Here is a 13,551-nt window from a genome sequence, read left to right on the forward strand (position 1 = left end):
GGAGAGGGAGAAGGACTAGAGCCCTAGCAATAGAGTTGGTAACCACTAATGCACACTTCTGTCCAGAACCTGATACATAACCCAGGAATCCTGAATCTACATTCCTCTGCTGTGAAATTAATTGGCAAAATATGTGTCCCAGCTCTCGCTCCTCTTCTGGTCCTGTGGCTGTTCTACATAGAAAATAACAGCCTACTACTGATTGCCATTTACATCATTAGCTCAAGTGGTAGAAGTCTGTGCTGTGGATCTAAAGGTCCTTATGCTGTTGACAACCCATGTTGGGGGCAATATGGTTCCACATATAGAAACTAAGTTTTCAGGTTTTTTTTGAAATATAGGAAATTACATAAAAAACTACATTAAAATCATTAAGGTTTCAAAGTCTAGCACTCCAAAGTTCATCTAGAATGAATGACTCAGTTGTGTATAAATATGGCTGTTGTATATAGGATGGTGGTCTCTTCTGCCACAGATGTTGGATGGTGTGTAGTGAATGAGGCAAGAGATTGCAGCATATGGGTAAAAAAAAGTTAACCTAGAGAACTATAGTCTGTTCCTCCTCTGCCACCAGACTTCCCAGAATCACAAAGGCTTAACCACTTAAGACAAACATCAAAACGAGAATGTTCACAGTTTACTACTGATTGTTTGTTCCTAATTTCTGGTTGCCCCATGCGAGACACCAAGGACCAGATTTGCAAAAATGTCGAGCACTCATAACTGCATCATCATCATCACGGCAAATCCCAAAGGGACGTGACCGCTTTGCTAATAAAACACCACTGGATTGATCTCTAGCAGGATGCTTAAGGTGGTCGAACTGTATGTTCAGTTTATGCCTATCACTGGCAGTCTTATTGCACCACAGAAGCTTTTGGAGTCTGTGTGATCACAGGCATTCCTGGATACACGCACTTCAGAATTCATTCGTTTTCCATCCTAATATGTTCATACTAAGACAGCTGCTGAAACTGAACCAGTGCTGATGGAGCTGGTTGCTGGGTTCAGCTTCAGATATAAGACATAAGAATTGGTCCCTCTAGCCCAGTATCCTGTCTTCCAACAGCGGCTGGTGTCCTGTTCTGTTCTTTCCCTGACACATCTGACAATTATAGAGTGAACCATCCTCTGTCATCCAGTTCCAGCTTCTTGCAGTCAGAGGTTAAGGGGGACACCTAGAGCATGGGGTTGCACCCCTGACCATTTTGGCTAATAGCCATTGATGGACCTATCCATCGAATGTATGTAATTCTTTTTTGAATCCGGTTATGCTTTTTCCCTTCATAATGTCTCCTGGCAACGAGTTCCATAGATTGTGCATTTAGTGAAGTACTTCCTTATGTTTTAAACCTGCTGCTTATTTATTTAATTGGGTGACCTCTGGTGTGTTATGTGAAGGGGTAAGTAACACTTCCCTGTTTAGTCTCTACATCATTCGTTATTTTATAGACCTCTATCATATCCCCCCTTAGTCATCTCTTTTCTAAAATGAACAGTTGGTGTCTTTTTAATCTCACTTCATAACTTCATAAGGAATCTGTTCCATACTCCTGATCATTTTTATTGCCCTTCAGTACCTTTTCTGATTCTAATTTCTAATATATCTTTTTTTGACATGGGGCGACCAGAACTATAGGCAGTATGTGAGGTGTGAGCATACCATGGATTTATATGGTGGCATTATGCTATTTTCTGTCTTATTATCTATCCCTTTCCTAATGAGTCCTAACATTCTGTTAGCTTATTTGACTGCCGCTGCAGACCGAGCAGATCAGAGAACTATCGATGTTGACTCCAAGATCTCTTTCTTGAGTCGTAACCGCTAATTTAGAATTCTTTCAATTCATAGTTGGGATTCTTTTCCAAAGTGCTGTACTTTACATTTATCAACATTGAATTTTAGTTGCCATTTTGTTGCCCAGTCACCCAATTTTGTGAAATCCCTTTGTAAGGGCTTGGCTACACTTGCGAGTTACAGTGCAATAAAGGAGCCCCGGGCGCCCTAGCTCACTCCCTGTCCATGCTGGCAAGGCATGTAGAGCGCTCTGACTCCGCGGCTACAGCGCTGCTGGTACTCCACCTTGGCGAGAGGAATAACGTTTGCTGCGCCTTGGCTACAACGCACGGGCGTCAGTGTGAATGAGGTGTTGGGTTACTGCACTCTGATCGGCTTCCGGAAACGTCCAATAATCCCCTTAAGTCAAGTGGCCACTCATGTCGTTGTTTGGAACTCCTGTAGGAATGCGGAGATGCCCTTTCAAAGCTCTGTTTCTGACAGCTGGCATGCAAGCCATTAGTGTGGAATGCTGTGTGTGTGTGGGGGGGTCTGCTGCTGTCTGAACTTACAAGACAGCATTCTGACATGCTCTCAGCCCCCCAAAACCCCACTCTCTCTCCCCCCACATACACACAACAAACTCCCTGTTACACTCCACCCCCCTGTAGTGGGGTGGTGACCCGCTCCAGCCCTGACAGGGTTGGAACCAGCCCTCTGAGAGGGCTGGCAGGCTGGGAGAACAGCCTAGGATGAGTGGGGAAACAGCTGCAGCTATGGCCATGCCCCAAACTGACTCAGCTGGCCTTATAAAGGGACTGCTGGGCTGAAGCAGTCTCAGTCTCTCTGTGTGTTCAGAGAGAGAAGGGCCTGGCTGCTGGAAGCTGAGAGAAAGTACCTGAGGGAAGCAGGGCTGGGGAATAGGGCACGGGAGTTGTAGGGCTCTGCCTGGTAAACCCCCCAGGCTGCAGCCTAGTGTAAGGCCAGACAGGTACTGGGGCTACAGAGGGGTAGTCACAGGTAGGCCGAGGCAGCAGGTCCAAACCCCTTTGCCTATGTTGAGTGGCTGATACACTGCAGTCTGCCCCAGGGAATGGGGGCTAAGTGATGACTGGCAGTAGCCAAGACTGAGGCAAGGTGGGGATAGTGGGTTGGGAGTTCCCCAGGGAGGGGAGACCCAGATTGGTGGGGTACTGCCAGGGGCAGCACCCCAGTTAAAGGGGCACTGGGGTCCAGGGAGGAACACGGGGGCCAGAGGACAGGTGGATCACCGGCCTGCAGAGGGTGCTCCGGAGCTGGAACGAGCTAATTCCCGGAAATCACCAGCAGGAAGTGCCGCAGGGGTGAGTCCACTCGTCTACACCCCCCCCTTTGAAAAGCACGTTGCAGTCACTTGCATGCTGGGATAGCTGTCCATAATGCACTGCTCCCAATGCCACTGCAAGTGCCACAAATGTGGCCACGCCAGTGCTCAAGCAGCTTTCAGTGTGGACAGACTGCAGCGCTTTCCCTACTGTGCTCTCCGAAGGCAGGTTTAACTCACAGCATTCTACATCTGCAAGTGTAGCCATGCCCGAAGTCTTTGCAGTCAGCTTTGGACTGAAGTATCTTGAGTAATTTTGTATCATTTGCAAACTTTGCCACGTCACTGATTACCCCCTTTTTACCATCATCTGTGAATATGTTGAACAACACTGGTCCCAGTACTGATCCTTGTGGGACCCTGCAATTTACCCCTCTCCACTGTGAAAACTGATCATTTATTCCTTCCCTTTGTTTCCTACTTTTAAACAGTTAATTTTCCATTAGAGTACCTTCCTTCTTATTCCATGACTGCTTACTTTGCTTAAGAGCTGTTGGTGAGGGACTTTGTCAAAAGCATTCTCAAAGTCCAAGTACGCTAAATCCACTGGATCACTCTTGTCCATGTTTGCTGACACCCTCAAAGAATAGATTAGAGAGGCATGATTTCTCTTTACAAAAGCTGTGTTGACTCTTCCCTAACATAGTGTGTTCATCTGTGTCTGATCATTCTATTCTTCTATTATAGTTTCAACCAATATTCCTGGTACTGAAGTTAGGCTTACTGGCCTGTAATTGCCAGGATTGCCTGTGGAGCCTTTTTAAAAATCTGTGTTACATTAGCTATCCTCCAGTCATCTGGGGCAGAGGCTGATTTAAGTGATAGATTACGTACTATAGTTCGCAGTTCTACAATTTCATATTTTAGGTCCTTCAGAACTCGTCCTGATGACTTATTACTGTTCAGTTAATCAATTTGTTCCATAATCACCTCTGCTGTTGTCTCAATCTGGGACAGTTCCTCAGATTTGTCTGCTAAGAAGAATGGCATAGGTGTGGGAATCTGCCTCATAGCCTCTGCAGTGGAAACCAGTGCAAAGAATTTATTTAGCTTCTCCACAATGGCCTTGTCTTCCTTGAGTCCTCCTTTAGCACATGGATTGTCCAGTGGCCCCATTGATTGTTTGGCAGGCTTCTTGCTTCTGGTGTACTTAAATTTTTTATTGTTAGCTTTTGTGTCGTTTGGTAGTTGCTCTTCACATTCTTTTTTAGCCTGCTTAATTATACTTCTTTAGTTGATTTGCCAGAGTTTATGCTCCTTTCTATTTTCCTCAATAGGATTTGACTTGCAGTTTTCAAAGGATGTCTTTTTGTCTCTGCCTCTTTGTCTCTCTTTAGCCATGGTATCATTGTGTTTGTATACATTTAGTTTGCGCCTTTAAAAAAAAAAAAAAAGTTTCTGTGTAGCTTGCAGGCATTTTACTCGTGTGACTGTTCCTTTTAATTTCCATTTAACTAGCTTCCTCATTTTTGTGTAGTGTCTCTTTTTGAAGTTAAATGCTACTCTGGTGGGTTTCTTTTGTATTTTTCCGTCCTACAAGAATGTTGAATTTAATTTCATTACAAATTAAATTTTATCATGAATTTATCATCATTTTCTATTCTTGTCCTGCCACTTGACATGGTTTTTAAAAAAGTGAGTATGTATGAAGAATGGGTTAGAAATTAATATTGAAAATTTACAATGCTATTATATTAATCTACGGTAGAACTTCATAATTGCATTGTATTTCAAGATTGTTAACCCACCTCAAAAACATAGAGTAGAAATATAAAGTTTCTAAAGGTAGATGACAAAAATGATTAGAGGCATGGGAGGACTTCTTTATGAGGTGAGATTAAAAAGACGAGGGCTGCCTAAATTAGCTAGGAGATGAGTAAGAGGGGACAGCATGAAGATACATAATGGTGCTGAGGATATTTGGGCGTTTCTAAGTTTATAACTTTTTGTAATAAAAGACCAAGAGAATGGCCAAAGAGATTGAAGGGCAAGAAATTTAAAACTGATAAAAGGAAATGCATTTCCACGGATTAATTACAAATTGTGTAACTCTGCTACATGTTATCATTGAGACAGAGAGTTTAGTTTGGCAGGATAAAAAATAGATTAGACAGTTGTATGTTTAACAGTCACAGTAACATTAGATAAAATAAACTATAAAGGAGTATGAGCTCTCATGGTTCAGGGCAAAAGTCACTCGCTAACTAATAGGAGTTTAGGAAGCAATTTTTCCGGTGGGCAGCTTATTTCATAGTGGTTCATTATGGGGTTTCTTGAAAAGTATCTAATTCTGGCTATAACTGGAGGGAGGATTTTGCACTACATAAATTACTGGTCTGATATGGTATATTAGTCCTATGGATCCTGTTATTTATTAAAATAATTATTTGATATTTGACCTCTAATCATGATAGAAGTTGAATATTTGTATGACCAGTGCTTTGAAGATTTTTAAACTGATTTTAATTACTTTTTATGATTTTTAAGATGACGAGTAAAAGTCGTTCTGATGTGTCAGAACTCAAAGTAGGACAAAGCACCATTGAAGATATCATGTCAAGAGCTTATGATAGCTTTGATATTCAGCTCAGCAGTATACAGCTACTTTACTGCAAACATCGTAAGTATTCACAAAATGAATTGCTTTTTGTTGAGACAACTGAACAAAAAACTTTTTGATAACCGGTGTGCCAATTTTTAACCAACAATTGAGTTTCCAGTAAATTTTGTTCTTCACTTCCACAGATGAGTACATTCTAGGCCATGATTGCCTTTGGGATAGATATTTTTAAAACTGCAAATCGATTCCCACACATCTACACACAGTGAGTTTTCCAAGCCCTTAATTAAGCCTGGCAACCAAGCTGTGCAACCTTAGGGCTGGTCTATACTACACAGTTAGGGTCGACATAAAGCAGCTTATGTTGACCTAATTATGTCTGTGTCTACACTACAGCCTTCCTTCCACCATTGTAAATGTCCTATTACACGGACATCATAACTCCACCTCCACGAGAGGCATATGGCATATGTTGGTATAGTTAGGGCAACGAAGTCTCCGTGTAGATACTGCATCGCAGGAGCCATGAAATTGATCAGAAAGCCCCCGCCCCCCTGGAGTGCTGGGCTAGACTCTGCTCCCAGCTGGGAGCTGAAGCCCCAGCAACTTCGATTCGTAGGGTGAGAAGCGGGGGCAGCTTTGGACCTGTCTCCCAGCTGGGAGCCAGGGTGAGAAACCTGAGTGGCTCCCCGCCTGCTCCTAGTGTAGAGTGGGGGGCTCAAGAGGCTGGGGCAGCTGAACCCCACTCCCCAGTGGTGAGAAGCCTTGGGCAGCTTCCTCCCCAGCTCTTGGCAGGGAATGGGAAGCTGGGGGGGGGGGGGGGGGAGCATGCCAGGAGCCTGTGGGGCAGCCAGGCTCCTGGCAGGGAGCTGCCAGCAGAGCTGAGGGACCAGGGTCTCTGCTCCCCACACTGCCCTCTTAGGTTGGTGGAGGCGCACCTGGTGAGGATGCACGCCACCAGCCCAAGGAGGGTAGTGTAGACATGCACCACTGCAGCAATCTAATATAGGTTGGCTTAGGTTTGTAATGTAGACATAATCTTAGTTTTTAGTTTCTTACAACTGCATAGACTTTTGAGGCCAAAAGGTCTCAAGGTTACCTAGCCTGGTCTGGCGCATACTATATAGACCAAAGAATTTCACTTGTGATTTTGGCATCTAGCCAAGTAACATTACTTTTCCTCCATTATCCTTCCTTATTCTATACTTCCCCAGCTCCAAAACCCATTTTCACAATGTATTCAGTGTGTTGGGAAAATCTGTTGTGGCATAAAATAATACAACTGTTTTCTTTTCACTAGATGAAAATTGGAAGGAGGCTCGTAAGCTAAAATATTCATCACAACATATCTTGCGGCCTATGGATGTGAAAGTGGAATTTAGCAGGGCAATGGTTGTCACTGATGCAAGAATGCCTAAGTATGTTTTTCTTTCTATTGTGTAAATGTTCACAATAAATTCCTTTTTAAGGGAATAGTCCCTGCAAGGACCCAACTATACTATAATTCTTAAATTTCAACCTGACAAGAAAGAGCTGAAGTGTTCCAGACAAATGCAGGTGGTTGGTGATTCAGAGATGAAGACGCAGTGTCTGAGAACTGAATTATAGGTGTTTTTAATCTTTGTAGATAGGAACCAGCCCACTAACTTTCACTTGGAAGTAGCATAGCATCCACAGTGTATGCCTCTTTCTATTACGGTGGATCAAGGAACAGATGTTCTTGTTTGAGTGCTTGCACATGTCCATTCCAGTGTAGGTGTGTGCGTGTCCTGAGCACAGTTGCTGGAATCTTTTCCCCTAGTGATACCCATTGGGTTGGCTCCAGCACCCTCTGGTGCCACACACTCATAGAGCCGGTATAAAGGGCCCTGCCGACCCATACCCCTTCAGTTCCTTCTTACAGCCCATGATGGTTGCTGGAACTACTTTTATTGCTCAGGCACTTTTCCTAGTGGTTTTCTCTTCTTGATAAGTGTATATAGTTATTGTAGTAGTGTGTGTTAGTTTTTAGTAGTTAGTTAGTTGTTGAACACCTCCATGCTCAGCGAGGTTCATCTGTTCCCCAGTGCCGAGGCATACCTCTGTCACTGGGCTTCAAGCCCTCTGCTTCCTGCGTCAAGTCGAGGCCATTGTGCAACTTGGACTCGAGTTGTCTCAAGTGCTTGGGGGAATCTCACAGAAAAGACCGCTGCCAGATCTGCAGGGACTTCAAACCTCGCACCAAGAAGGACCAGGAATAGAGGTTGAAGGTCCTTCTCATGGAGGCAGCCCTAAGACCTGCTTCAGAACAGTGTTCAGACTCGGCACCAAGCACTTCAGCTTCAGTGCGCAGCACTCCCCTCACTGGTCGTGAGTGTTGGCACTGATCTTCATCCACAGTACCCAAGAAGTAACACCAGAAACAGGAGAAGAGCCGATCTCTGATGCCAAAGGCAAGTAGGCATGGGATAGAGTGAGACCTCTGTTGGGCTGCTCTTCCTCTCCAGCACCGCAACAGCCAATAAAACCGGCTCTGGTACCTTCACAGGCCCTGCTGACTCTGGCATCAGAGGTATTGCCATTGGGCAGACAGTGTGCCAGTCAGTTTGCAGCAATGTCTACTTCAGGGGTGTTTGCAGCAGCCAGAGACCTGTTTTTTTGCTACCAGTTCCTGCATCCCAGGAGGTTCAGGACTCTGCACCACCTGTTCTGCAGAGCAGCAGAGAACTATCCCCTAGCCACTGCTTGGTACCAATGCTGTCCTCTATAGGAAAACCCCCTATAGTAGCTTCATCACATGTTTTTTTAGGCTGTTATCACTTTAATATGTGGGTGTCTATTAAATTTAAGGACTTGCTCCTCCAGGATGCCAGATAGGAGTTCTCCTCACTGATTGAGGAGGGAAAAACAATGGCGAGGGCCTCCTTGCAGGCAGTCCTGAATGCAGCTGATTCTGCGGCCAGATTAACAGCAATGGCAGTGACCATGTGCGGAAGCGTGTGGCTGCAGTTGTCAGGATTTCCCCACGAGGTACAACAAACCCTCCAGGATCTCCCCTTTTGAAGAGTCCTTGCTCTTCAGAGCAAAGAGACACTGGACTCCATGGTCTTAAGGACTCCAAGGTGACCTTGAAATCTCTGGGACTATATACTCCAGTGATATCCAGGAAACATTACAGGCCCCAACAGACTGGCTGTTACTTTGTCCAGCCAGCCAGAAAGGACCAGCAAAGGAGGAAGAGCAGTGGGTTCAGGCCTAGACCTCCTCTACCGACTTCAACAGGGCCGATGCAGACCACCCCCAGACACTCAGGGAGCTCAAAGCACTCATTTTGACAAGATGTTCAAGGTTGACATCTCAGTCCCCACGATACTGGATCCAGTTACCCCTCTGTTTTCCAACTGACTCTCCCATTTCTTCAATGCCTGCACCCACATTACTTTGGACCGTTGGGTACTTAACACAATAGAAATGGGATACACCCTCCAGTTTTTGTCTATCCAACCTTCCCACCCCTCCTCCTCATCCCTCTTCAGGGACCCGTCTCACGAACAATTGTTGTAACAAGAAATCCAATCCCTCCTTCAGGTGGGAGACATAGAAGAGATTCTGCATCATTTAAGAGGAAAGGGGTTCTATTCCCATTACCTAAGCCCAAAAGCCAAAGATGGTTTCAGACCTATCCTAGACCTGTGTTGGCTCAACTATCTCAAGAACTTAAAGTCCTGCATGGTTTCTTTGACTTCCATTATTCCCTCATTGGATCCAGGAGATTGATATGCCCCACTCAATTTAAAGGACACATACTTCCACATATCGATTTTCCATAGCCACAGAAGGTTCCCAAGATTTGTCATACATTACCAGTTCACAGAGCTTCCATTTGGCCTCTTGACCGCCCCACGGATTTCAACCACATGTATGGTGGTGGTGGAGGCTTTCATCAGAAAAAGAGAAGTACACTTATTTCGTACCTCAACGACTGGCTTATCAGAGGCCGGTCCAGAGCTCAGGTGGAACCCAACATCTGTCTTATCCAGTCGACCTTCAGGGCACTAGGTCTACTGATAAATGCCCATAAATCCACACTTATCCCTGTGCAAGGGATGGAGTTAATTGGTGCCGATCTTAATGCCATGCAGGCGAGGGTCCTGCTTCCAGAAGATCGGTTTCGGGCAATCATGGTCCTGATAAGGTCCCTCCAGACACATTCTGTCATGACAGCTCGGAAGTGTTTGAGTCTTCTGGGCCACATGCTATTGAGCACATACTTAGTACAACACACGAAGCTATGTCTCAGACCTCACCAACCCTGGCTGGCCATGGTATACTCACCTTCACGGCATCATCGTTTCCAGCTCACTGACGTGGTGGCAGAACCACCGTGAGGTTTGTGCATGAGAACACTTTTCACGGCCTCAACTGTCGATATCTCTAGTCTCCAACACATCAGCGCTTGGCTGAGATGCCCACTTAGGGTCCCTTAGGACTCAAGGTCTATGGTCTCAAGAAGAGCTCTTCTTCGTATCAGTGTCAAAGATCTCAGGGCAGTCTGCCTCATCTGCCAAGCATTCCTGCTTCACTTTATGAACAAGGTTGTTTAGTTTCTCATGGATGACACAACTGCCATGTTCTGCATCGGCCGGGTGGAGTGCACACTTCTCCTTTATGTCAGGAAGCAGTCCAACTGTGGGAGTTATGCATAACACATTCAGTCCCTCTAGAAGCGTCGTACCTTCTGGGAGTGGAGAACCAGCTGGTGGATCACCTCAGCAGGTCTTTCTCCTCTGACCACGAGTGGTCCCTTCGTCTGGACATGGCAAGGGACGTTCCAATGGTGGGGGTTTCCCCTTATAGATGTGTTTGCTACCTGTCACAACAGGAAATGCCACCAGTTCTGCTCCCTGCAAGGCCACAGCCTCGTGGTCTCTTATGAACACCTATTACGCCTGTCCACCTATTCTGATGAGTCACAAGGTTCTGATGAAGATCAAGTGGAACTGGGCGCTGGTCATTCTCATAGGCCCGGCATGGCCCAGGCAACGTTGGTTCACCACTCTCATAGGCCTTTGGGTGGAGACCCCGCTTCTGCTTCTGCTACACCTGGACCTGATCTCTCAAGACCATGGTCAGCTGCTCCACCTGAACCTCGGTTCTCTTCATCTGATGGCCTGTAAGCTTCATCGCTGAATCTTGAGGAGCAAGCTTGCTTGGAGCAAGTCCGTAGAGTCCTACTGGGCAGTAGAAAACCCTCTGCCAGGACCACTTATTTTGCAAAATGGAAGCTATTCTCCATCTGGTCCTCCCAACGTGGAATTCTGCCTATGCAGTCCTCATTGGAGTACCTTCTGCTTCTGAAACAATAGGGTCTTGCTATTTCTTCAGTCTGGGTACATCTAGCAGCCATTTCAGCCTTCCATGCCAAAGTAGACAGTGGGTCTGTCTTTTTGCATGAGATGGTTATCCGTTTTCTTAAAGACCTGGAGAGGTTATAATCCCCAAGTAAGAGACGATTCCTCCCTGGGATCTAAACCTCTCTCCAGGGATGCTGAGATGATGGCCTACCTTGAGCAGTGGAGTTTACAACTACGAGGTTCGCATCCATGGCAAAGTGCCTCCCTAGCTGGTATCAGCACATTGCCTCAATTTATCAGCCCTTATGCAGAGCTTAGGCAGCTCTGCATCAGCTTTGCTTCATCCACAAGATCCAGGGTCTTTCTGTACCCCAGATCTCTTGGCCATTCCCAGTTCTGGTTAACCTGCTTCTGTGAGTATTTCTTCTACTGATTCTCCACTATAAGGCTCCTGGTCCATTCCCCTTCCTTGTCCCCTTCAATCTGCTGTTCGTACAAGAATTTCTACTGCTGCAGCTGTAATTCATTGCCCTCTTTTCTGATGCGTCATCAGCTGCCTATCAGTCATTTTACCTTCTGTGTACCGGCGCTGTGTGAGCAACGTGTCATCTCAAACCTTCAATGTATTCTAAAAACCTATAAAATAAAAGCCATATATAGTATGCTTGCAGAATACAGACACAGATGGCGGCACATAGTTAAAGCACGTCATAGGAGCTAATGGTAACAAAGACTGTGTCAGTCTTCATTTCCAAGGAAAGGCACAAGTTCTTTTTAAGTCAAAAGCTAAAAAGCTTCTGACCGCTTCTGCTATCTTTAAATCCAGGAGCAATGGTAACTATTAAAGAGTCTTGGATTGCAGATCACTAGGCAGTAGGTGGGCAAGTACTTTCAGGTCAGGTAGTGATCATAGACTTTGCCAGTTCCCAAGGGACAAAGCAAAATTAGGAGACAAAAAGGCAGTTTGAAATGTCTCTCTAGAAATATTGAAACTATGGACACTACCGAAGAACTCTTAAAAGTTCTTATTACAGAAAGAAATCTGTGTCAGACCTAGAGACCTGGTGATTCAATTTGAAATTTCAGTACAGTTTAAAGAGATTGGCTTGTCCAAGAATGAAAAGGAATGGTGTTGCAGTTCTATATTTAATCTGAGAAGCAGATGTAGCTAGATTATAAGAGTTGAAAATCTTTGATTTCAAACGGCTTTCTTAGTCTCTGGTCAGGGCCGGCTCTAACATTTTTGCCGCCCCAAGCAAAAACAAAGAGCCCCGCCCCCTCCGAGCGTCGCGCCGCCCCGCCCCCTCAGAGCGTCGCGTCACGCCACCCAAGTCCCCTGCCCCCTCCAAGCGTCGCGTTGCGCCGCCCAAGTCCCCCGCCCCCACTGAGCGTCGTGTCGCGCCGCCCAAGTCCCTGCCCCCCCAGCATGGCGCCATGCCTCGCAAGCCTCCCCCCAGCGCCGCCCGGCCGAACCAAAACAAAAACAAAAACAAACCCCGAGTGCCGCCCCATCCCAAGGTGCCGCCCCAAGCACGTGCTTGGTAGGCTGGTGTCTGGAGCCGGCCCTGTCTCTGGTTCACACCTAATTATGCTGCTTCTTAAGGTCCTAGTCCTGCAAAGACTTAGGTATACCACGGGACTTCAAATCAGTCAACTTGCAGCACCTAAAGTTAAATATGTGTAAGACTTTGCAGGATCAGGGCCTCTGTTTGGAAAAGTCCCATTTCCTGTCTTCCAACATCTTCCTCCTTTAAATTCTTGCTTTCTTTTGTCTCAGCTTTTCCTGAACTGTTGCCCCATATACTGTTTTAGGTTTCTTGTCTATAATAGAGCCCCTACCCAACAAAACACTTAAGTGCTTTGTTAAATTGGAGTGCTAGATTGCGTGCTCCTTGGGATAGAGAAAATGTGTTTTACTTCACTTAAATAGTTTTGTACTTACACAGTACTTTATGATGTGTTTATAAATAATACAATAAAACAAGTAAATAACAGAGAGGACTTCCTGGTTGTGGGATATGAGAAATCAGAAGTGGGTAAAGTACCCCTAAAATTGATATTTGGAATCTTCCTTTCACAGAACATGGTAGCAGTAGGGAATTTAGAATTGCTCAAATATCTGATGGATGATGAGTTCAGCCACAGTTTTGTATAGATTAAACAACTTTTCCTCAAATATAAATGAAATATATCTTACATTTAGTATTTTTTCTGTTTCTGTAATTTGCTGCCAAGTAAGGATGTTGTTAGTAATAAGAAAACGAATGCAGCATTTTAATTGATACATCCATTTGAAATAACTGTCATCATTTATGTAACAGATTCAAAATTTTTGGACAACTGCCTTTGCTCTCTGTTCAAATCTCTGACCAAAAGCTGATGGGTATCTTGGAGCTAATTGACAGCATTCCTAAACCAGAAAGTGGTGATGCTACCATGTCTGCTCCCAAGCCAACTCAGGTAAGCTAAATTTTTTAAATGGTAGAAAAATAGTTTACTAAAATGTATAAGCCTTGGG

The 13,551-nt window shown here is 45.2% G+C and overlaps 1 protein-coding gene across 2 annotated transcripts in view; it reads left to right on the forward strand.

The window, feature by feature from the left end:
• The window catches only part of VPS13A (vacuolar protein sorting 13 homolog A), a 302,560-nt gene that overhangs the window by 95,711 nt on the left and 193,298 nt on the right, over nt 1–13,551 (forward strand). For both annotated transcript variants that reach the window (XM_045020500.1, XM_045020501.1), the window contains exons 21-23: nt 5,628–5,760; nt 7,001–7,118; nt 13,355–13,493. In XM_045020500.1, coding sequence (XP_044876435.1) covers nt 5,628–5,760; nt 7,001–7,118; nt 13,355–13,493 — 390 coding nt within the window. The remainder of the gene's footprint in view (nt 1–5,627; nt 5,761–7,000; nt 7,119–13,354; nt 13,494–13,551) is intronic.

The sequence above is a fragment of the Mauremys mutica genome, chromosome 6, assembly GCF_020497125.1.
Source record: "Mauremys mutica isolate MM-2020 ecotype Southern chromosome 6, ASM2049712v1, whole genome shotgun sequence".
NCBI lineage: Eukaryota > Metazoa > Chordata > Testudines > Geoemydidae > Mauremys > Mauremys mutica.